Here is a 23,715-nt window from a genome sequence, read left to right on the forward strand (position 1 = left end):
CTTGGACAGCCTTGGATTCATTGCAGATTCAGGTCAGGCTCCACATGCTGACAGTAACATTTGAATTCTGTCTGCGCAGCAGAGCCCTCCTCAGCCTTTGCAAGCCCCCAGAATTCAAACACAGCCAAAAATGCCCTGGCTGTGGGAATCCCCCCCTGCTTTCCTCAGGATCAATGTTTGCCACAGGGACCCCTCACAGCCAGCACTGGGGTACTCTCCTCCAGTAAAGTTGCAGGTTTTTTTTGTGCATCTCCATAAGATAAGCAGAGAAAACATTAAAATCTCATGGAAGGATGTTGAGTGTTTATGCTGAAGTAGCAAAAATTTTACAGTCATAAACTGACAAAGACTTTTCAACCTCTTTCAGATTTTAGTGATCCAAGCTGCAACTCTGTCATCAGTTTAAGGCTGCAATTAATGTTTTGTGAAATTAACATTTTTTAAGACTAGAATTGGACCTTCTATTTCTTTTTCCTGAAAAAACGTATTTAATAGGAAAATATCATTATAACAGATACAAAAAAAAAGGTAATAAAAAAATAAAAAGAAAGAAAAAAGGAGAGATGGGCAGGAAATCCAAAAGAGAGTTTGATGAACACGACATTCCCATGAAGCAGAAATAAAATAAATTTTAGAATTTTTTCTAATTCTGAAAAGAAAAAACAAATTCTCAGGTGTGACATCAAACATTTGTTCTGGAGATAGCTTCACTATGATAGATTTATTTGGCATCCATTGAATTATGTCATGTTTTCAGTGGGTCCAGGAGCATTTTGTGATGAAGAAATTCAATTGAGGAGGACTGTGGGACACTATGATCTTCTCAGTTAAAATTACATAATTCCCATTTATTTTCATATCATGGGTAGGATGGTGAGGACAAAATTGTACTTATATTTAGAAATTATAAAACAGACAAAAATATCTCTGTCCTATTAGCATGTAGCCAAATGTTATAGTGCATCATTTTACTGAAATGAAATAAATAGCAAATACACCTTCAGTAGATGGGTCCCTAACATCTGGTGCATGAAGATAACATGTGACTCAAAATTCTCTGGACTATTATTCCTCTGGAGCAAGGAAAGTTTGCATCCTATTGCTAGAATTTCTGAGATGATCTTAAATATTTTAAATATATAAGCACATACAGGCTTCTAATTAAGGAAGGAACCAAGAGGACCTACCCTGTAGCCAACATCTTCCGTGACAACTGCTGTGTCAACCATGCAGCCTGCTTGCCACAAGGTCTCTTTAATGCTGCAGCCATAGAGAAACACATTCTTTTTCTGGGAGTGCCCATGGTAGTCACAGAAGACCTAGAGAGAGGGAAAAAATAAGGCAAAATGTTGAACATTGGAAAGGTTTCTTGGTTCTTCACAATATCCACTGCTAGACTATGGCAGGGAGGTGTTACTGTTTGTTTTTTTTTTCAGGTCTCTTCAGAGTAGCTTAGACTCTGGGCCGTGCCTTTGACCTGTGTCAGACTTCATTAGTCACTTGTATCTTGCTTTATTTATTTGATCTGACGTGATCTCAGGGGTCCAGAGTCAAGCCTAGTGCACTTCTGTCTGCAGCAGAAATAAACATGACACCTGGGTGAGAATCCATGGCAACTCAGGAACCTAAGGGTTCATGAGAACTCCTGATACCACAACAGAGCAATTTGTCAGGCTCTTTCTACTTCTAAACTCCTAAACTCCAGCTTTGTCCTCATGGGACTTGAAATCTATGCCTCCCCAAATGATTAATCATTGCTTTGTCTTCTTTAAATTAAAAACCCATGCTACATAATTTTCAGGAAAATATAATTGTGCAATTGTATTGCCAGACCTTTGCATGAATTCCTGCAAGTCAAGCACAGAAAATGACCCATATTCAAAGCAAATAATCTCATTCCACACTAATTTATCTGTCTGTCCAATCCATCTCTCATGTCAGCTGTCATATAAACGAGGCACAAGGCACATTCCCATTTGAGCGGAAGTTTTGATTGCCTGTATAGGCAGATATTGATTCCCATGGAAATGAAAATCACAATTTAATGACCCGAGAGGTAAATATTGACCCAGGTCTTAAAGAATAATCAATCTCAGTGCCCTCTGAGATACGAAGTCGATGTACACATGGCTGTTACATATATTCTCCATGTCTTAATCAGGAATATTCAGAAATCTGTCAATGAAAATATAAGAATCTCTAAAGAGAAGGAATTATTTCATTTTAAACCAACAGCATTCACTATCGAGTAGAAAGGAGCTTCAAGATTTCACTGAAACTGTTTTCCAGGACTTATGTTGGAGACAGAATGTGTGTAGGAAGGTAGAGAAAAATTATGGACCCACATAGAGATGGGGGAGAACTATGGGGTGCAAAAATAGAATCGTTTAGGTTGGAAAATATCTCTAAAATCATCAGGTCTAATCAGTAACCCAGCACTGCCAAATCCACCACTAAACTCCATCCCCAAGTGCCACAACTGCACATCTATCCAATACCTCCAGGATGGTGGCTCCACCACTGCTCTGGGCAGCCCTTTCCAATGCTTGATAACCCTTCAGAGAAGGGATTTCTTTCTCATATCCAACCTAAACCTCCCCTGGCACAACTTGAGGCCATTTCCTCTTGTCCTGTCAGCCTGGGGGGAGAGACTGACACGCACTCACTGTCAGCCTGTCCAGGCCCCTCTGCAGAGCCTTCCCACCCGTCAGCACATCAACACTCCCACCCATATTCCTACCTAAATACATGCACAAGAGGGGAGAAACAGATGGAGAACATGAGCTTCTTCCACCGACTGTTAGGGCAAGACTTACCCTCATTTGCTTATTTACCAGCTCTACAGCAGCTAAGTTTAGCTGCAGCATTTCAGGGAGTTTATTTATCTGGGAATTGAGCACATCCATTCTTTCAGCTCCTCTGACACTGGGGGGGCTGAGGCACACGTAATAACCAGTCAGATGGACAATTATACACATCCCATAACCTACAGGCTGCTGCTCCTTTGGTTTCTGTCCTGCCAACTTCCCTTCCCACACCACCATCACCTCCAGAGCTTTTTGTGGGGCTGAGGGCCTGCAGGTTCCACACCTGGAGCATGTGAACAGCCACCTACCCAGCAACAGCTCTGATCCACACACAATTATCCTGAAATGCCTCCTTCCAAAGAGCTGCATTTATTAATTCCCCTAATGACAGACATTTTTCCAGCTAGTGTTTCATCTAAGCTACCAGCAATACACAGTCATAGCTTAGGTTAACCACAGTTACCACCTAGAATGTATTTCTATGAATATCAAAGAGAATTTTACAGCTTTTGTCTGATTTCAAGGCAGAAAACTCAGCTCAACTGTGTATCAATTACCTGCCAATTTACAGAATTACAGCACACAAAAGACAATATATTATCTGCTTAAAATATTATTTATCAGAAATCATGCAGGGATGATCAGAGAGTGGAGCTGCCTGATAAGTAGCAGGTCTATAATTCTGCACCTCAAGAAGCCTGCAGACAGGTCCTTAGTGACAGATCTTGAGACTTCTTTGCTGGTAAAAGATGACTAAAGCCAGGTTCTGTAATATGGCAGCTGGTTCAGGCCATGGAATCTTTCACTGAGTGTCACCAGCTTCCACAGGAGAAGCGTCAGTGCCACTGAAAACACTGAAAATACTTTCATAGCACTACATTTTAATTAATTTGACTGGATACTGCAGTCACTCCTAATGTTTATACTCAATTATTCTCTACAGCACCATCCTTCTGCCTGATTTTCACACCACAGGGTAGCTTATGTCTCACCATTCAGCCAAGGCTAAGAGATATTTTGGAGTCTGAGCACCCAACACAGAATTCTTCCTGGGATATGTCTGGGCAAGCACTGAGCAGACTTGGCACCTCCCAGTGCTTTTTCTTCAGCCTGTCCTTCCATATGGCTGGGACACTGAGACACACAAACCAGTCAGACTCCCAAGCCTGCACTCACTGGGATATGACTCAAAGACATGCACAATTTTTAAATCTATTTGAAGTTATTTGCCAGCCCTGATCATACTGATCATCCTAAAGGTAAGGACTGCCTTCTAGCTCAAAAACAACTCTCCTTATGAGTCACAGAACCAGGTACCTTTTAAAAGAAAAGAAAAGCAATATGTAAAGTGGAAAGCCAGAAAAGCTGTTGGAAAACTGAACTTTTTGAAATTACTTCTCTTTTTTGTGTAAAGTCTCTTTCTTAATAACATTGTGACAGGACATTAAATTCCAGTTTTGAGGTAGACGTGCTTAGAGGTTTTTTCCTCTCAATGAGTACATTATTGCAGGCTGTGCATGTTTCCAAACTTTATATAATGACTTTGAGAGGCAGCAAACTCTGCTCAGAGCCTTCTGGTCCACTGGATATTCCTTTCCCCTTTTAGAGCACCCTGCTCTTCACTAGAAATGAGATTCTCTGCAATGTCCCAGTGCACCCAGTCTCTTGGCCCCATTAGGGTTCCCACAGGCAACAAGGTAAGTAAAAAACTCCATTTAACAGGCTCTATTCTTGTTAACTAAAGAATTAAAGTGGCCTTGGTTTGAAGGGCTGCTAAAGTTCTTTGCTTTTCTCCATCAAGCAGCTTTTCTTTGCTTTGAAGAAACTGCTTGCACTTCCCTAGGATAAATTAAACCTAATCAGCTCACAGAAATCATTTGGCTACCAGTGAACTTGGCTCCATGGGATCCTATAGGCTAAAAGAAAACCCAATAAAAATAAACAATAAAACCCCACCCCCAAACTCTCTTCTGAAGGAGGGAAAAGGCATTTTTGAGAATGTATAAACTAAAATCAATGTATTCTTCAAAGGCATAGAAAAATCAGTTTATGAAGTCTGACATGCAGTCTGTGAGTGAGGGAGATGGTGGGATCAATAGCCTCCCTTCACTCAACAATGATGAAAATTTGTACTGAGTATTCAACTTTATGCACCTGAATATGACAAGGAGGGTCATGTACTAAAAGAGGCCAGACAGCAAATTACAGGATAAAACAAGACTCATCCCACACTGCTCTGAACCAAAGGAAAATGTTGGTGACTCAATTTGCAACTCTGAGTTTCAACAATACTCCTCAGCCCACAGAGATATATTTCAGGGCTGTCAGCTTAGACAAAAAATTAAATTATGCAAGAATTCTCACAGAGAAGATCACAGACATTTTCACCTTGTTTCAGGCTTTTCTCAGCAAACCCAGAGAGACTCTGGTGCACTTGGACATTTCCTGCCTGGCTGTAGCTATCACCAACAGACCTGCCAGTCCCTGTGTCCACATCTGTTTGTCAACATTTGAAGCTCCTTGTGGTTTTCCTCCTGGGGTCTCAGAACTACTTTTTCCTTCTGCTGGGCAACTGAGCAGATGGGATGGATCCCAGACCCATCTCATGAATTTCTGGTAGCCCCCAAACCCAGGCCTTTCCCCATTACCAAAACAGAAGGGAGGTTCACACACTTTGAAGGCTGTGATTGCTTGGGGTCACACAGTCCATTTAGACTAAATTTTTTGGAATTTCTCCTAATGCTTCCATGAAGATAGTAATAACTTACTCATAATATTTAGCTTAGTTGGAGCACTTTGGCGATATAAAGAGCTTTCAGAAATTAATTTTCTCATTTTTATTCCAGGTATATAGAGACTCTTGTTAGAAGATGCTTGTTAGAAGATTCAATAAGTGATAAATATTCAAGACTTTCAAAACAATTCCACAAGATGAAAGTGCAACAGGACACGATGCTCCAAAATCACTCCAGCTCCCTCACAAAGCTGTTCACACAAGTACAATAATCAATCCATTGACAGAATCACACAAGAGAACCTGGAAGAGACTCACCAGAGGAGCCCGGCCAATGCTGCTCAGGTAATAGAGGAGACCTTTGGCGTGGTAAATTGTTGGATGCAGCTGGGAGCTGGGTGTCAGCCACTGCCTGTTGAGATCATCTCCACTCAGTGAACAACGAAGGCTGAAATCAGGAAGCAGCACATCACAAACTGGCAAAACAATAGCTGATTCCAAAGCATTTCCAATCCTGGTAAGCCGTGGCACAAGGACAGGGAATGTCAATAGAACACAGATATAATGGTTTTGAACTTTGGGCTGGAATGAACCAATAATCATATTATATTTTTCAGGTTCTTATAGTGTATTAATTTTCCTAGTTGAATTTTATTAATTTAATTTCCTTTCCTTCTTAAGGTTCACATAATTGCCATCTTGCAAATAAATGCACTTTTTCACTTACCTAAGAAGGCACAAATCAAAAGGCCATTTAGAAAGAAGTCTTCTGAAGCATTCTAAATTCTGTACTGTGAAATTCACACTGCTTGCATAGAGCACAGGCTTCTCAAAACCCCCAGAGCACACAGGCACATCCAACTTCTACTCATTCTAATTGAAGACAGGCACTCAAATCTCATTGACCAGTCTGAAACATGAATGTACTTAAATGAGATGAGCTGGGTGTCTCATTTAAGCTTCTCTACTCACAAGAAATGTCTCTATCTAAGGCCCATCAAGGAGATCATGATACCTGCTAGAGCATTATGTAGAACAATTACCAGCTTCACTGCAAAGGCTGGATAAAAAACTAAATAAGAATCCCAGATTTGCACTGAGGAAGCATTTCCCTTAGTTAGTTACAACATATTCTGTTACTGACTCAATGATCAGTGGAAGATTGTCAGGATACTTGACCATGTGGAGCAGTACAGCACTGTGCAATTCTGAAAAATTCAACTCATCTCCCTTGTTAGTGACTGTGTAGATCAGAGCCTTACACTCTTCAAATGATTTGCTGTAATTTGGTTGATAATTTGCAAATCACAGTGTGGTGATAAAATTCTGGAATCCACTCTCCAGCATATGAGATATTGTGGTAGGTCCTCATCATCTCCAAACTATCCACTAGATTGTTTCCAGAGGCACTGCAAAATGGGGGTGCTTCTTGTTCAAAAAAGCTAAAATATCCTAAATGCTGGATGAATTTCTAGCTACGGAGTTGCATCCAGCTTTGCTGAAATTAAAATATAAATGTACTAATAGAGATGGGTTCTGCTGGGGTATTGATAGAGGTTAGGGTGTGCTGCATGTGGCACCTTGGGCATTATTAGTGCCTTGCAAAATGCTTGGAAAAAAAGGGTTGTAAAGCAGGAATGTTTTGGTTTGTTTTTTTTTAATTTTTATTAGGTGAGAATAATGGAGAACTGGTTAAAAATGGAAGACAAAGAAATAACGAGTTACTAAGGATATTTCATATATCTTTAATGTAGAAAACAAGGTCTTTATTGACATCTTGGGGTTCCTAGCAACACCACAAGATCCATTCTAAATTTACTCTAGTTTAAGTTATCTGAATTCCCTTATTTCCTCATAATCCATACTTCCCATGTTACTCACTCAGCAAATCAGAAAACACTAGAAGTAGCTAACACTTGGGAAGACAGCAAATGCTGCTGGGAGGCTTCTGCCAAAAATTCTGCATGAAAATGTGACAGTTTCTGTTGTGTTTTCTAAGGGCTCTTCGGATAAAGTTACCTTTAGGCTCACCTCTCCTGATCTTCAGGACAAGAGCTGCTCAGCTGAGATTAGCAGCTGTATTTCTGCCAAGGATTTGTGTGCCTGCACAGCTTCCCTTCCATAGGTACAATGCCACAGAGAGAGTCACTGGATTGCATAAAGAAACTCATCTTTCTCCAGTGTGACCAGCAAAAAAATAAAACCCAAACGCTTCCTTGTCATAAGGTTGTGATGTCTTCCTCCATCACAGTTATACCAGGGAGTAAAACTAAGTGAGAATAACAGCAATTTTCATTCTGAAGGGAAGAATGATAGCTGGACTTGTATTCTCAAGTTTTAGCTTAATATCAAGGAAAAAAACAAAATGGAAGGGAGTCTTTTTGTTTCAGACCTACAGAAATAGTTTTTCATCATTGTCATTGGTCATACCCCAAACCTACTATATCCCCCTTTCCTGTGGGAATTGACATTAGTTTATGCCTCCTCAAACCATCTACACTTCCCTCTGCTAAAATGCCTTTGTACCCACTGGATGAGTCCAACATAAAGGGCAAAAAAAAGCAGGGAAATAGAAACTGCTAAAAGGATTCAGTAAATACAGAGATTAATATTAAGCCGCTGCCAAACTCAATTTTTATTTTTTAGACTCAACTAAAAGCTTCTGAAAATGTTGATTATTCCTTCAGCAATTATAAAGAAATCCCAGGATGCGTCACATAAGAAAAGGCCTTACACAATCTACCAATTCTGTTGCTCTGACACAAAATGTGACTTTTTTCAGAGGTGACTATGACAAGACAATCCCCAGCTCTGCAGTTCACAGGTGCTGCTGTGCTTAGGATTAGTTTAAGAAGTGTAATCCAACTCTAAAACAATAATTTGGAAGTTCTTATGAACTGGTTGGAAAGAAGGTATCATCTCTACAAAAAGCCAAGAGCTTGGAGACAAGGTTCAGCTTTGTCCCTTCAAAGATTAACATTTCTGCTCATTTAAAGCTTTAAATATTAGCCCTCAACTTGGCTGTATCCACAGCTCTTAAGGACATGCAGAACTCAAATTTAATTACAAGAGGCTGATTTTTCCCACCCTGCTCTGTCCTTCCTTCATTCTGCTAAAATCTGTTTACTTTTGAACATGCCAATTCCCTGCCAGTCCTGTTTCTCCTTATCCTTTCTTTCCTTCTCTCTCTTTCCTAATAGTGATGACATGCACAGATAATGGTTTTGCCCGTTATGCTCTGCAGCCAAGGGTGAAGGTAAAATATTAAGCTGATTTCAAATGCTGATAGCAAATAAAGGGACTGGAGAGCTGAGACTGGCTTTGAATGTTTGGCAGGATTTCATGAAATTCACTGCTCAAATCAAAGGCCTTTCTTACAACACAATTCCAAGCTATTATATTCCCTTTAAATGCTTTACATGTCTTTTCTCTTTTAAAGCATAAGGAAGACTACATGACACCTTGGATGGGACTAGTGGCAGCTTACAAAACAATTGGCAGAAAAAATTCCAGTAAAAAACACCACTTCAGTGGCTCTATGTAAAGCACCTGAAATTCTGCTAATTTTTACATATCTTCAACCCAAGTGTACTACCCAGAGATATCTCAAATAATTAAACTGTGATTATCTTGTTCAAAAGCCTGATCTGTTTGTTATAGTCCTCCCTCCCCCTCTACTTTTATATAGCCAAGACATTTTGGCTTTGAGGGCAAAGTAACCTCAGAAATTGCACAAAACTCTGCACAAGCCATGTGTATGGATAGAGAGATCCTACCTGGTCCTAACATGAGCCTTGATAAGGTCAATGGAACATTTCAGTGTACTGCAATAAGCCTGTGTCCCACACAGATACAAAAATGGCAGGGGATGAGAAACACAGGAAAAACAAAACTGAACAGGGTTGTGTAGTAAAGAGATTGGGGATAAGAATAATACACAAGATATTAGACAAGAAAGAATGAAATGGAGAGAGAGAAAAGTCACTTTTTAAAGAAAATATGTTGCTGTGCTTGGAAGATAAAATACTTACCAGTCTCCTGTCCATAACAGATAAAAGGAAAGACAGGAGCCATCATATTGAATGAATGATGTCAGGACTGATAATAACAGCACCTGGGGCACAGGGAAATATAAAATCTAAAGGGATGCATCATGTTTGATATGTAGAGAGAAGCATCACCATTCACTGTGCATCTTAAAAGCAGACAGCAGTACCAGAGTAGGATGAGAGTGTCTGTATAAAAGGCAGCAGGCACAAGTAAACATCAAGATGCCATCGAGCAGCATGAGGCAGCTTCAGCCAGACACAGCATGCTGGACTTTATAAATAACAGCAGCCTAGGATGAAAACTGAAATATTTTTATTAAGATGTTATGGTCCTGCCATTCAGAAAACTGAGAGCAACATGGAGGGAAAAAAATATAAAATGGATAGAAAACCCTTTGTTTCTCTTAATTTTAAATCTTTCCAGAGATCAAGGCTGGTGATGGGAGGAAGCAGTAGCAGCAGCAAAGCCCTCCTTCATACTGTAATGGAGAGTGTCAGAAATATAGCCATTATTTTCTGGCTTGGACTCTGGCTTTGTTCAAGCCCATGGGCTGAAATCATAATGGCTACATTGCATCCTGGTATGGCCCTGTGATGCCAATGATTATTCCAGAAATGGAACATCACCAGAACAATGTAAATTTTGGAGGCTTTGCAATGAAACAGTTGTCATCAGCATTACTGCAGTTAACAATTTATTTCCCATCCTTCTCTTTCCTTCTGACTGCTGGGACTCCAGGAGCTACAATCCCTATTCCTTAACTCTTTTCTTCAAGTGTGTATTTCATTCTTAAGTCCTAATCACACTCCCATCCTTACTTATGCATGATCTCCTGCAATGCTAATTGTCCCCAAACCTCATTTGTACCACATCTGTTTTTTTAAAAAACCAAACAGGTTTTTATCAGGATTAAAGCATTGGAGCACCAAAGCAGGCTGGCCCTGTTTAATTGGCCAGATGATAAAAAACAAGGCCAAAAAGCCAGTTTCTCCTAAGAGATCCCCATAAAGTACCAAACAATGGTGTTTTTTCAACTGCGCTGTGAAATGCTGCCTATTTATTTTATCACCAAGCCTTTAAGAGGAAATTTTTTATTACTCTCTTATCTTCTTTTTCTGTGGCACCTTACACACACACAATGCCAGACTCATGTCCTGAGCGACACTTTGTGCTACCTGGGTGCCAATGAAATGACCTGCCTCATTTCAGCCAGCGGCTGCTGCACCACCCTCCCCTCCCAGCACTGCTAAACCCACGGTGCACAATTCTTCCTCTTGGACAAACACTATCCTGAGCTATCACTCTGCCAGTTTTTTCCTGCCTCCCTTCAGCTGAGCACTGATACTAATTAGGGTAATGAACCTTCAGCGTTTTACTCGCTGCGTCTGACTGATTTTGTCACAATGGACAATTCCTTCCTTCCCAAGATAAATGATGCAATCTGTGCTCTTCCTGGTCCGTGCATGTACTGTATCTCTATCCTCTGCCTCTGACAGAAGGGCTCTTTTTCTCTCTGTGGACACATTTCATTAAGCCACACTTCGTCACAAATCACTCGGAGATGCAGAACGAGACCTGCCTCACCCCAGCTAATGCTGCCAATGCCATAATCAAAAAAGACAAGGAGTTCACCTGATCTGCTGGAAAGGTGAGCAAACAGCATTGCCAGGGGTGAGCCAACCTCCCTCTCAGTTCCAAAGAATGCCCAACTCATTTCTATTTTACTTCTATTTATAATAGCAGTAATCATTAAATAATAATTAGATAATTCATTCATCTGCAGTTGCCCACACTTTGCACTGTCATCTATGAGAAAAGTTCAAGTAATAAAAGTTTTGTGCTATTTTATGAAGTAGCAAATAAGGATTCAGGGAACAAATAAAAACTGAGTTCTCATCCACAACATAGAGTCATCTCAAGAGTCTCTTGTGAGGCTCTTCAAATACTTTATTCAATACAAAAGCCTTAGACCAGCATACTTAGACACTGGTTTTGGGTGGAAATTTCACTTTTCAGCTCTTATAAGTATCGACTTTTTGCAGAAATGTTGACTTTTCCTCACCAATCCAACACCAATTCCACAGAAAACTCTGTATTTTCTGTCAAAACTCCAAATTTTACTATCCAAAACATCAGTACTGGTTAAGGATATGTCTCAGAAAACATGAATTTGAAGTTTCTTAGGTACCTGTTCCTCTCTTTCAGAGCAGCTCCTTGAGGGGAGCACATTTTCCCTAAATGGAACATCAGGACTCTGTGACAGCAACTCAGTGAGATGCAGAATCATGATGCAACATGGGAGTTGTAGTTTGTCTGGAGCAGCCTGTGCAAGAGCAGCCAAACAACTCCCAAATGGCGCAGTGATGACAGTTCCAAATGGAAGTTCTGTTTTTAAATTGGAAGATTTGTCTCCAGGTTTGATTATCCATTATTCATAGAAAAGCTTAAACGTTCCATGGGGTGAAAGGAAAAAAAAAAAAAGGCAAAAAAATCCTGAAAAATATTTTCCCAAACAGCTCCAGTTATATCCTCCTACAAGCGATGTCAGCAAATCCTAATTTTGTAGGCAGGGATATTGAGAAGTGAAGCCACTCATGCAGCAAAGCAGTAAATCAATGAAAAACTAGGAATAGAACCTGACAGCTGATGAAAGCACATCACATTAACTAAAACTTTGCTTTTAAATTTATGTCCTTCAGCCTGTTTCTAATTCTTATATCCTTTCCTATTTTAAATGTGGCTTGTATCCATAGAGCTGGAGAGGATTCTTAACTGACTTAAGCTAATTGCACACATATGGGTTGCATAGAATTAACTGAGTGAATTTAAAAATCTGTTAGTTAAATCAGTGCGATCTCTGCATATAAATGAGCACTAAGAATTGCAATTTGCAGATGATTGTTCTAAAACTTAAACAAAAATAAACAATGCAGAAGGGCAAAGTGTGACATCATAGAATTAAGTGATAATCACAAGCTAGATATGTGGAGGCCCAAAAAAAAAAAATGAAAATGAATGTACTCCAGTGATTTCAGATGTTCAATAGTTTTTTTCTACAATCCCTCCTTAGCCAAGTAGTCCAGGAGGTGGAACCCTGGCACCTGCAAAGCTTTGTATGAGATCAGGCTTGTTTCAGCCAGCTGACACCTCCCAGCAAAGCAGGACAGTGGCCTGTCAGCTGGCAAGGAAGAAAGGAAAAAAGAAAAAAGAGAAAGAAGCCAAGAAGACCTCAGAGAGATGAAGGTGAGGAAGCCTGAAGCCACTCCTCCCCAGCTGAGGTGCTGTATGTCCCATTCTCCATCACCTCAGCCATCTCCAATAAAAACAAGCAGCAGGATAAATCTCTGCAAGTCACACCTGCATTACAATGAGGGGGTGGTGCTCCAAAATAAGATGCTGTTGAGCACATATATTTTTGGCCCCGTAGGAGGCTGAAAAGTTGTTTTGCCAAATTTGTTCTGTTGATTTCTGAAGAGAGGTTAATAATAAACTTCACAAAAAAGTGTTCAAAACATGGCTGATCTAGATTAGGCAGTGTTGGTTGTGCCCTGTATTGCTAAGTAGGATCACATATAAACCCTTCAGTATTAAACCCCATTGGTCAAAAAAGATTGTTTCTCTTGTCTAAGAAAGATCTGGCACAGGATGGGTTTGCTGTGTCACCAAGTCACTCATGCCAGTGCAGGAGCACAAAAATGGACCTCAAATCACAAGAATCTGCTGTGATTTATATTGAATTGGCCACAGGCTGACATAATTCCTCCATTAGTAAATTATAGTTCTGGAAAAGCAGAATTAACTGAAATGTGCTGATTTGTGGCTTAGAAAATAATACAAACCCAAGTACAAATCTTGCTAACTCTTTCCTTTTCAAGGCAGTGTGTTTGTTGCTCATCCTAGAAGGGCTCCCCCTCTTTTTCCCACCTCCACCCCATCTTTTTTTCAGTTGTTTTAAACTCTATGTGATTATGAAGACATTACAGCTATGTCTTCATCATCACTGGAAATTCCCACTATGGGGGGCTACAGCATTTTGGGACTTGACCTCTACTAACCTCACAGACTACTTGCACAGCAAATATCATCTCTCTGCAATATAATAGTATTTCCTCACAGGTTACTCAGCAATGATACATATGAAGCCAAGCTTTTTATATTTCTCCTTTGTGACATGGGATTTCTAACTCTGCCTGTGAATTCCCTTGAGGAGCCAGAAGCTCCTATAAAACACTGTTTGCTTTCTTTGCAATAAATGTTCCCCTCTGTGCAGATGAACAATATTTATGGATCAGACCCATTTGCAATCCAACTTCCATTTCAGAAAAGGCAAGCTGGAAATAGATAATCTTTAAGGTCCCTTCCAACATAAGCCATTCTATGAAAACAGAAAAAAAACCCAAAACAACCAACATACATCACCCCACCAGAGAAAAAAAAATCAACCTCCCCAAAAACCTAATGAAAACACCTCCTCCTATTTTTTTGTTATACATTCCACATGCCCTTGAAAGGATGTGGTTATTTTCCAGGCATATATATCACTGAATTCTTTCTTTGCCAGCACATTGTATCTTCCTTGTTGATGTTCTACTCCTACATAATACTTCTCTCCAGTGTTGTGAACTCTTGGCTAACAACGTGCCTGATTCCCCCACATATTCCTGGAGACCATTAAGGCTTTGAGGCACTTGAGCTGTGAGTTAAAAATACCATCACTACCATAACTGGAGACTGCTTTATGCAGTAGCTAGAAAGTGATGCATAGCTAGTGGTTTAAGAAGTCATTGCAGCTACTGGAAAAAAAAAATTAAAATAATAATAATAAAGAAAATCCTCAAATAGCACTCACTGTTCTGTGGAGTTTCCTCCTCAACAATGTGTGCACCATCTCCCCTACTACGTCTCTTCTGTAAATATCTTGGGTAAAGAGCAACAGAGGAAAGATTGAGCTCCTCCAGTGGCCAGGCAAAGGAAATAATGTGTTTTAGGAATGCCAGACAAATGATGAATTTGAACTGCCCCTGTATGGAATCTGGCAGCCACAAGGGCCACACACCCAGCCTGCAGACAACAAAGTGTCACTAATGAAACATCCATTCACCAGGGCGGGCACACCAGCAATAATTACTGAATAATGATAACGGCCAGGAGACACAGTGAGATAACAGTTCTGCATCTGGAATTCTCTGCAAAACAAATCCAGCCCTCTGCTAGCATCAGTCTCATCCTTCAGTGCTTCCTCAGACACCAGGCAGCAGTGCTGGGAGGGCATCTGGGGCACTGATCAGCAGCAAGCAGAGCAGTCACAGGGAAGAAAAGCAGTTCAGGGTTCTGAGCGTAGATGCACTAAACTCTCCTTTATTTGTTTGCTTTCCCCCACGCACATGCACTGCGAGCCTTCAAACCTCAGCTGAATCCTAATTCTGATACTAAAAAAACCACAACAAATTGCACTTACATAACTGCTCATCCAAGCATGGTGTCTCTGGGCACTTCAAAACAGTAAAGTTAAACGAAGCATTCAATACACTTATTAAAATAAAGTATCCACTAGAGAAACCTGATGGGCTTGCAGAGCACTGCAAAACAGTCAGGGAAAAAAAAATTAATGTACACATATAACAAGCAGCAGCAGATAGAATTCCTGTCAGAGATGAAAAAAAAAAACCAACCAAATTCTCCAGAAAGCTTCAAAAACCCTAGCAAGACTTGGACAAAGTTTTAAGAGAGCTCATTCAAGTGCTAAGTAAAGATGGCACCGAGAATTCAGGATGCACAGAAAAATTTAAAATTCCCAAGAGGTGCTATCACAATCTCAGGGGAGCTGAGAGACTTGCAATGGGTACCTTGCTGAACATATTAACAGTCCCAGTCTTGCTGGAAGTTTCTAGTAAAGAAAACTAGGGCACTAGATAGGAACAAATGCATGGAAGTGGTTCATATAGACTCATGTGAGAAAAAAAATCTAAGTTGCATTTGCATAGCAATTGACAAAATTTAATTGGGGACTGGTACGATCAAAAAATTCCCTCTTGAAACAGATTTGTAAAGTGAAGTTACTTGAATACTGAAATAAATGACCTGATTTTTTAAAATATGGAGCTATTCATCATAGCCTATTGAAGTTCAATAGAGTTGCAAGCACACAACGTCTTCCAAAGTCAGGAAATTCTTAACTAGCTTCCTGAAAAAAAAAAAAAAATAGATTGGGTCAATTAATTTATGGTCCTTAGCATTCATTTTTAACTCTCTCCTTAATATGAATCAGGAAGCTCAAAGCATCAGAAGATATCAGCAGAATTTTCCAGAATGGAAGATACAGTGTTTATCTAAACATTTTGGGCTTTTTCCCTTAGTTCTTCCCTGCCAACCTCTCTACACACTTGTTTTTAATGTAACATAGTAGAAGAATGATCTTTTAAAGGGGTACAAATTGTGTATATGTGAATATATGGGGATGGATAGATAATCATGAAGAAAACAGATGATCAGCCTCCCATTTTGGTAGCAAAATGTTTAAAAATCTTTCAGATAAGTGGCACTGCCCTTTTTCAGTGAGTTAAGAATATCAGGTCCTGATCAAAAATTGAAATATTTCATTGGAAAATAGATGACAAAGTACCAGGCTGACAGAGTTACTTATTTAGACAAGGAGAAGAAAGAGAAGAGAGCTGTAATGCAACCTCTATATCACTTATTATAAGACACAGAGAAGGGTAATCTACTGCTATAGCTCTCCTAGTTAGAAGGCCCATGGATAAAAATTGACACAGTGTCACTAAAAGCAATTTATATCTCCTGGCTGGTCCAACTCAGCACACTCAAATAGCAACCAAAGAATAGGCTCACGTTGTTTATCTTTACAGAAATCCACAACCAAGGGGTAGAGTTTTTCCCTGTCTATGTAAGAAAACTCATTTTAACCTTCTCATAGAGAGAAAAATATTTTGCATAACTGTGTAGAAGAGCTGAAGCCATTTTAACTGTTAATACACATTTAGGCCCAGCAGGTGGATGACAGCACTGATGTATTGCATTTACAGGGCAGCATAGCATTTGCCCCTGAGGAGAAACAGTGCTAAGATCCAGCTTGGAACCAAGAGGCTTTCAAAATTCTCAGCCAAAAAAGACAATATTCTGTCACTGCTAGGTAACTTCAAGATACTGTTTTCCATGCAGATGCAACTGTAGTGTCTCTCTCAGTAGAACCACATTAAAAAAGCAGAGGAATAAAATTTTCTCAATTTCAAGATGGAGCTGAAAGAGAAACAAGTGTAGCGCTTGCTTAAAATAACAACAAAATGCTAACAAAGTCTCTGGAATAATTCTGATTATACCCAATAGTGTTTTTCCTTTTTTAATTTCTTCAGCATTCCTTGTTCTTTGAGCTAATTCTACTACCCAGACCCAAGAGAGAATAAAGACTCAGCTGCATAACATTTAGTCAATACAGATAAGCTCATAGAAATATCCCCTGCAAAAATCAATGTGCAAATTCAAGCAGGCCATTCTGATCAGGTGGAATAAAGGTTGTACAAGGTTGCCAATTATTTTGGCTTCTCTTGTATTTCTGGAATATTTATCAGCAAGGGAATTCTCTTGCTACCTACAAGAAAGGATCTAGCTAAAACTTTGACTGCTGTTCCACCCTTCTTGACCAGCTTCATTCCAATAACATTGTGTAGTTAATAATGCCATATAGTAGATAGGAAAAAATGCATGCAAGTGATTCATATATACTCATGGGAGCAAAAAACTTTAAGCTGCTTGAGCACAACAATTGAGAAATTTTAATGATTTCAATAGTTGTAATTTTTATTAAGATATAGCAATGTGTATAACCAGAGAAAAATATAAATAGTTTTCCAAAAAGTTGATTTTTCTGAGCAGTTGGCAAGTTTGATCACAAAATTTGCTATTGAAAAAAGGGGGGGAAAGTACTCCAAACTAGTCATATTTTTTGGCATTTTTGAATGGCCAAAATAAATATCTACCCTCTTTAAAAATAATTAAGCATCCCTATCCTCCCTCAGAATGTAGTGAATGCACTTTCAATGTGAAATCTCCATTTCAATAGGACCATCTCTTTTCAGACTAACACTGGGACATTTCAAACAATTATATAATCATTAAATTAAGCCCAAAAAGCTTCTTTAAGGTATTACTGCCATCACTGTATAGATGGCTAAAGTAACTACAAAACAGTTTAATGACTTGCCCGAGATTGCACAGTAAACATTTGAGAAAAATGGAAAAATGATGATTCAAAGAGTGCAAAACATTCATAGTTTCTTTTAAAGCTGTTCACAGCCTGAAAAGCAATTACTTAGTAGCCCTCAAAGGATGCCATGAAGGATGCTTATCTCTATTCCTGAGCACTGAAAATTACCAGTGACAGACAGCAAAAAGGGATTGCAACCAGAAAAATAATAATAAAAAAGAAAAAAAAAAAAAGAAAGAAAAAAAGGAAGAATTTGGTCTATAGAGCTCATTTCTCTCCAGCTCACAAGGCAAATTTGTTGGCCTGAAAATCACGCTCTCTGAATTGCAGCTTTGAATGTATTCCTCATGGTGTGCCTGCACAGCTGCAGAACCCCAGCTGCAATTAGGGAGCTGTGGGGCTGGGTCTGCCATCACTGCTCCGCGCGCTCCTCTCCAGCGGTGGCAGCCCGCAGCTGGCCTGCCATCAGCCCCAGCTGCTGCTGAGCAGCAAGGCAGCAACTGCAGTCGTGTGTAAACAGCAGTAAAACATTCATTTCACAGGTGTGGAAATGGGCTGAAAAGTGCTTAGTGTGGTTTCAGCCCAGCACTTCAGTCAGGTGAATACGACTTCCCTGGGAGAAGTCACAGAGTGGGGTTTTAACACCGTCAGAGGGAGGGGGATGAGATGAGTGCTGAGTGTTCAAACAGCCAAAAACATAATCACTGGATTTCAAAGTAAAATCACTTTAGAGCAAAAAAAAAAACTCCCCTCATGATTCCAGTTGTGAGCCATTCCCCAAAGATTAAAGATTAGGATGGTGCCCTCTTCTCACACTCGTCTAAGAGGATTCTCCTGTCTTTCTGCAGCTCTTAAGAAAAAATACTGCTTCAAATGGTTCACAGATGCTAGGGATGAATTAACAGGATGATAGTTTACATCCAAACCCACAGATTCATTCCTTCCTCAATATTCAAGTTAACCCTAAATGATGCATTTTGGTGAATCCTTCTGAGTACCTCTAAAGGGTGCAAGCAAAGCTCTCATTCAGCTGGTGTAAACCAAAGATAATTGCACCACTAGAAGACACTGACAAAATTAAAAGGACTTAGTGCTTAACATCCACTCAAACAATCATTTATTGCTTGATTTTCTTTGACCTGTGTCATGTGGCTATCGCATCTTTCCCTTCCTGAATCCCCCAATAAAGGGACCCAGGAAGGATCCCCTTAATTCTTTCTCTTCTCTTTTTTTTAGAGAAGAAAAAGGTGTTGAGATTCAAAATAGATCTCATGGGCAGCAACACACTGACACAGCAGATATCTCTCCACTGCAGGTTTTCATTTCAAGCTTCCAATGTTGCTCAGGAATTTCACATTTCATTCTTATGTAGAGAAAACCATCTCTTCACCTCTCAAAAAGTTAAACAAGCCTTGAAAGAAAAGAAAAAACAAACCAACAGTACCCAAAATGTTGAAAGCTGTCACATCAAAGTCAAGACAAAAAATATTCTACCAACCATCCTCTGCAAACACACCTCATCTCTTTCAGTTTGTTCCAAGTGTAAAGCTCCAGAGAAGAGGAGCTGCTCCTACTATAAACTGTTGTCTAAGTAACATAAAGACATTAACTAGGCCAGGAGGTCTTTTGTAGATAAAGATGAGGAGATGTGGTTGAGGAGCTGCCAGTTCCATTCCTGCCTCTTACAGGTCTGTCCCTTTACCTTCCTAATGGGAAAAGCATCAAGGAAAATTCCCCTTGGAAAGGGTTTTCCTGTTCTGACAGTGCTGGCAGTGCTGCAACAGTTGGGAAGGAATGCCAGCCCCATCACTGGGAGCAGACTGTTCATCACTGACACCAGAAAGCTGCTGGAATGGGAGGACATGGGCCGAGCACTGCCAAAAGGGGATGTTTGGCCTGGCAGTGGGGAGAAAAAGGGATGCCACAGGGCTGTCCTAACTTATCCCATTACTCCTTGGGTAGAGCTCACTATCTTGAATTGGCAGAAAGACCTCAGAGCTCAATCCTTCTGTCCCCAAACGATTCTTCAATCTGTCACAAAGAACAACTAATGGACATTGAAAAGAAATAGGTGATTTTTTTCCCCCCGTGCTATGGAAATTCTCCAATATACAGTTTAAATTTCCCCTTTGGAACAGAAATGGTACAAGCAGGACTTAACCTAATGATCTCTGCTGTTGGCCTACAAAAGGAACAGGATCATTCAGTAGTCAGAGACTGATTTACTGTCACCATTTATTCCAAGAACCTTGTTTACTCTAATAAATCCTTATGCTCTTGCCTTACTCCAGAGGACAAATAATCACCAGGTCTTCCTCCTCTAACAGGGTCAGGAAGATAAATGCCCAAAGCCACTCAGCCTTGCAGACAGCAGCAGCTTTGGGCTTTCATGGTGTTCCTTCACAGCTACTTCTGCTCATGCTGTGGGGTCCTCCAGGGATGATTTGTCACAGCCCATAGCAAGTTGCCTAACAGTTCCTTACGTAATTCAGTGACAGGTTACATCATTGTTTCTCCTGGAGTGCCTCAGGGGGTCTCCTCCTTCTTGCTTTTCCCTTTGCCAGCTTCTACTCACATCTACCATCTCAGCAGGGATGTTATTTGAAAGAAATGACAAAGTTTTGGAAGAGGTTCCAAGGTAAATTAGTTTGCATCTGTTACAAATTCTGCTATAAACTATACTTGCATCCCACAAAAAATCTCAGGGATAGGAAACTTTTAAAGAGAGTGGAGGCTCAAAGACCCCAGTGGTTTATTATTGACCTAATCTCTCCCTTAAGAAGCTAAAGTAATCTTGCTGCAGCAGCAGTTTGGGAGATACCACTTGAATAAAATAATGATAGGAATAAACTCAGAAAAATCCCTTTTCTTACAGGCTATTAAATCCTCCTGAAGCTGGGGAAGTGTCAAGAATAAAGCTTAGGACAAATGGCTGGATATATTTTTTTGCTTTCATATGTGTAAAGTAACTCAAGAGCCTTGAAGGAAAGAATCACTTCCTTGGGTATTCTGATTCAGTGAGCTAAGTTGAAAATCATTCCAAAACATGTTTCCCATCATTACAAAGGGACATTTGAGTCAACTATGTTCTCAAAGTATTATTTACATCCACTTCTCAGGATTTCATCAAATGCAAAGTGACTATGCTGATTGAATGGACACAGCTCCTTAATTGCATTCAGAAAAGAGAGCTGCTTGAATTTTATTTATTTACTTACTGATTTATTATTATTATTTAGCTGTCTGCTTCCAACTGCAAGTAAGTCATTGCTGCTCCATTAACCTGATCACATATCTGTGTTTCAAACTCAGCCCAGAATGTCCACACGGGAAATATCTCTGCAACACTTGGGGAGGCCATGTCCTGCATTTTATGGCCAAATCGTGGGTTACATTCTTAATGAGCACCTGTCCAGGTTTCCTACACAGTAAATAGATATTCTCCAAGAGATTCTGTGTGCACATCTAACATCCTAGCAAGAGTTGCAATGGCAAGGGAGCATCAGCAGATATCTTGTTTTTGCTGTTCCCAAAAGAGAGGTTTCCTTGCCATCACAATCCTTACACACAGTGTTTGCTGCTTGTTACGTTCCATCTGCCAGCAGATGTTTAAGCCAGATGTTTCACTGACAGCTTCTGATTGGTTCAGAGCAGACAGTTTGTTCTTAAAACAGGATTTAAAAAAGAAAAAACAAAAACAAAAGAACCCAAAAAAAACAAAGGGAGACATTTACACAGCACAATTGGGTTGCACTTGCAGTTACCAACAGAGCAATTTTGAATTTCCAGGGGGGTGTAGGAAAACAAGATCCAGTCACGAGGTACCTATGTTGACCATTTTGCCCTTCAAGCTAAAGGCTGTAGAAATGCTTCACACAATGTTACTCAGAAGACCATCTAGACAGCTATTTACCATTTCCTGAAACAAGAAAATTAATCAAACCACCGTTCTCCTATTTTGTATGACTGGCCAGCAGAATATGCATTTTCAGAACATTCACCAATGCCAAAGATATCCCTGTTAGAATGCAGGATATTATGCTACACATGAAAATAAGCTATTTAGAACAGGGTAATAACAATTCTTATTCCTTCTGCTCTTGGGCATAAGATTACCTCAGCAAACTTAGAAAGTTTTTCCTTACCATCCCATCATCATTAGAATGGCCTGCTCAGGATTCAGTATTGACACTTGGTGTCCCTATTTAATCTGATGATGACTACAAATGTCAGGCTTTGTCCTCTTGGACCAGGTTGCCATGTGATGCCTGCCACTTCTTTACTATGCTTTTTTACCTTCCTTTCATCTGCTACTACATTGCATGGTGAAGAAGAAAAGATGTTTTCTTTCTGTTGCCTATAAACATCTTCATTGCACTTAAAAGTAGCAGGGGGGAAATAATTACAAATGGTGAAAAATATTGCTCAAAACAAATAAAAAGAGGAAAAAGTGAACCCTTCTCTTTAGTGAATTGATGCATCAATATATATATATTTTAACAGGACCTTTCTATACTCAGATGTACTGCAGATTTGTCACAGATCATTCTGAATAAATAAGGTGATCTTCCTTCCAAATGTACCACTAGCAAGTCTGACACAATATTTTTTTAAAAATCCAGAAATGATAAACAATATTCATTTGTCTCCTACTAGACACTTATCTTTTTTTCCCTCCAGGTAGGACAGCTTATAAAAGCAACACCTTTCCCAAATCCCTACTGGAAGCAAAAGGAATATTACATTATAATCAGCTCCACACAGACCAACAAATGTTTTATTCGTACCTCACAACTAAAAAAAAAAAAATATATCTACACCAGCTAAATATATCTAAATAAAAACCACAATGTGGCTTTTAAATTATTTAAAATTCTTTTCTCAACCTACTGAGGTATTTTTTAATTGTTTGGGATGAGTGACACCAAGTGCACATTCAGAGAGTGAAACCCCAGAGATGTTCACAGTAGGTCATGGAATCCTGGGGCCCTTCCATAGATACTAAGAGAAATGGACTATTACTAACACAATTTTTAAAACAAGTCAAAGACAATTTCCTTTCACTTAGCCAAAATAATTTCAAGGAGGAGAAACAGAGAAATCTGCTTCCATTTTCAAGTTTGATGGCTGCTCTTCTCTTGTAAATTCTTCCCCACTACCACCTGTTTCATACTTGTCATTAATATCATAATTACTGAACTGCTAGTCAGAGAATTTACAAGCACCACCTATTATTTCTTGGAGATTAAGGGAAAATGCCATAGAAATGAAAGCTATGGTTTGGAAGATATAAACCCCGGAATCTTTTTCCTGGGATTTGAGCTTGTTCCAGATCTGAGGAAAGTTTAAGGTACACTAATGATTCTGAATGCTATTAATTGGACCATATAACACTCTCTCTTATTTAATATAAAACAGTCTATATAAGTAATGGGGGAAATATTGTAATAGCACAGGCCAACCGGGAGCAAAGCTACTTAATGAATCGAAAAGGAAGAATAATTTTACAAATGCAGGAGAACTACTAGGCCAGAGTTTCCCCAGATTGAGGTACATTATCAGAGCAGCAGAGGGAGACCAGAAAGGGAAACAAGGCATAATACCCATCAGAACAGGGTAAACTGAGAATAGCTGACATAAAGCACACACTTTTTCAACAATTACTACAGCTCCTAAAACACATAGTACCCTAAATAACTCATGGAATCTTGGGTACCAAATCTAGATAATAATTAGTCTGCTTGAGAACAGCTGGATAAACCTTCCTTTATGCTGTGTGGAAGCTGCTCTCTCTGAACTACAGTATTTTGTGATCATAGAGTGGTTTGGGTTCAAAAGGACCTTCAAGGTCATCTTGCTCCAGCCCCCTGCCACATGCAGGGACATATTCCACTGGACAGGTT

General features: G+C 39.7%; 1 protein-coding gene across 1 annotated transcript in view; it reads right to left on the reverse strand.

The window, feature by feature from the left end:
* Positions 1-23,715, reverse strand: part of AGBL1 (AGBL carboxypeptidase 1) — a 245,936-nt gene that overhangs the window by 120,367 nt on the left and 101,854 nt on the right. Inside the window, exons 19-20 of the mRNA XM_054516258.1 lie at positions 5,860-5,989; positions 1,188-1,319 (exon numbers count right to left, since the gene is read on the reverse strand). Coding sequence (XP_054372233.1) covers positions 1,188-1,319; positions 5,860-5,989 — 262 coding nt within the window. The remainder of the gene's footprint in view (positions 1-1,187; positions 1,320-5,859; positions 5,990-23,715) is intronic.

Source organism: Molothrus ater, chromosome 13, assembly GCF_012460135.2.
Source record: "Molothrus ater isolate BHLD 08-10-18 breed brown headed cowbird chromosome 13, BPBGC_Mater_1.1, whole genome shotgun sequence".
Classification (NCBI taxonomy): Eukaryota; Metazoa; Chordata; class Aves; order Passeriformes; family Icteridae; genus Molothrus; species Molothrus ater.